The sequence below is a fragment of the Atta cephalotes genome, assembly GCF_000143395.1.
Source record: "Atta cephalotes unplaced genomic scaffold scaffold00005, whole genome shotgun sequence".
NCBI classification, from domain to species: Eukaryota; Metazoa; Arthropoda; class Insecta; order Hymenoptera; family Formicidae; genus Atta; species Atta cephalotes.
Window position 1 is genome coordinate 5,909,183 of NW_012130069.1, and position 2,021 is coordinate 5,911,203.

At 23.6% G+C, this 2,021-nt stretch overlaps 1 protein-coding gene across 1 annotated transcript in view; it reads right to left on the minus strand.

Annotated features, from left to right (window-relative positions):
- LOC105626398 overlaps positions 1–2,021 on the minus strand; it is an 11,885-nt gene that overhangs the window by 4,981 nt on the left and 4,883 nt on the right. Inside the window, exons 4-5 of the mRNA XM_012207698.1 lie at positions 1,463–1,619; positions 698–838 (exon numbers count right to left, since the gene is read on the minus strand). Coding sequence (XP_012063088.1) covers positions 698–838; positions 1,463–1,619 — 298 coding nt within the window. The remainder of the gene's footprint in view (positions 1–697; positions 839–1,462; positions 1,620–2,021) is intronic.

The window sequence follows — 2,021 nt, forward strand, 5'->3', positions numbered from 1 at the left end:
ATATATATATATATGTATATATACTATATTTGTAGTCATTCGAACTGCGCGTCGAAGTTTTCCGGACTTATAAACATAATTAAACTACTGTAATAATATTATAAATTAAATTGACAATTTTAATAATTTGATGCTCAATTCCGTATCCATATTAGAAAAACTAATATGCTGAAAAACTGTAAATAAATTTATTGCGAAGAATATATTACTTATAGTATGTATATATAATTTACATGAATTATTTAATAAAGCATTAAAGATCCAGCTTTGACTGTATAAGCTTTAATATTCTTACTTGTTGTGTATTCATATTATGATCTTAATAAATCATTTATTATTGTAAATAAATATATATTTAGAAAAATTATTTCATTTGCTTTATAAGATTTTATAAGCAATCTAGAACAGTTATTTATTACGATACTGTATAAATAAATCAAATAAATAAATAAATAAATAATTAAATACAAATAAATAAATTGGATAACATTTACAATATCTATTTTTATCATATAGATATTTTTAAAAATAATGTAATAGCAAGATCATCTCTCAGTTTTGGAAGCTTGCAATATTTATAATTGTATTTATAATTTTTAATATCTTGTATAATCAGTCTTAATCGTTGACTTTAGATAGAGTAAAAATACATAAAAAATGAACGGATGCAAGCAAAATATAGCAATATTTATATTACCGTTGGCGTAAATTGCTGGGGTGAGAGGAGGATTGCACGGAAATACGCCTGTAGCGGGCAAAGCTTTGATAATACCTGTCTGCAGCTTCGAGAACAACAATACTAATTGTAACACCAGTGTTTTATAATGTAACTTGACCTCTGAAACGAAAACAAATAATATCGATCAGAAACTTTTATTCCTATTAATATCATATGAACAGCAGCAACATATACTTCTCGAAAAATTGTTTCCTACAATATTCATATTCTTTTTAGTAAAATTATTGTTTGACTTATAAATATTGGACTTACAAAATGATAAATTTCTCTTAACAGATGTGAGAAAGTTTCTCTAAAAAAAATTAATATTAATTGAATCATCACCGCGTAAAAAGTGAAATTGAATTAAAAGTATCACACTTAATACATATAATATAAAGATAAAATAAAAATTAAATTATAAAATATAAACTAGGAATGAAATATATAAAAGAATTGTTTTCTCTCAGAGTTTAAACATTTTTCCATTACAATAAATATATTGCAACAAATAAAATGATTGCATAAATAAAATTGTGATAAATAAAAAATTTTGTTCCACTACTATGCAAATACTCTTAAATTTTTAATATTATAAGCAATTTTTATAAGAAAAAAATAGAATACTAATTAATCATATGTATGTAGAAAGCCGTAGATATTGAAAAAGGTTAGTATACTGTGAATAAATCTTTCATAAAATGTTTGGCAAAAGAACGTTTAATAAATAATCATACTCATTACCTGGAACTGCTGTGTGCAAAGTCTTTGTGGTAACAGTTAAACTATATATCCCTAGAAGTATGCTGATAACCATGACTGGCTGAAGAAACGTAACGTATTGCGTGGCAAGCATTGGATCCTCAGCTTCCATATAGAGCAATATGAAATACAGAAGACTCTGAAAATATAATTCTTTTATATTAAACTTTCAAGATTTTAAAATATTTTTTAATCAATCCCGTTCATCTTTTAAATAAAAATATTTTAATATTTTGAGTATTTGTTATTTGAAATTCTGCAAAATAGTTTATTCAATTCTAAAATATTTTTTCTGGAAAATATTTATCTTTTTAAAAAATAATTTATATAGAGAAATATTTATTTGATTTATTGTTAGTTTTTTAAATACACATCATTATACACATCATTATATGATGGAGATTTTTCTATATAAAAGAAAAGTCTCAATTTTTCTATTAAAAATTCTATTAAAAATCCTATTTAAAAAGAATATAAATATTAGGTATGGGAAAAAGTTCGTGGCGTTTTTCCCGTTAGATGTAACGGGAAAAACGCCACG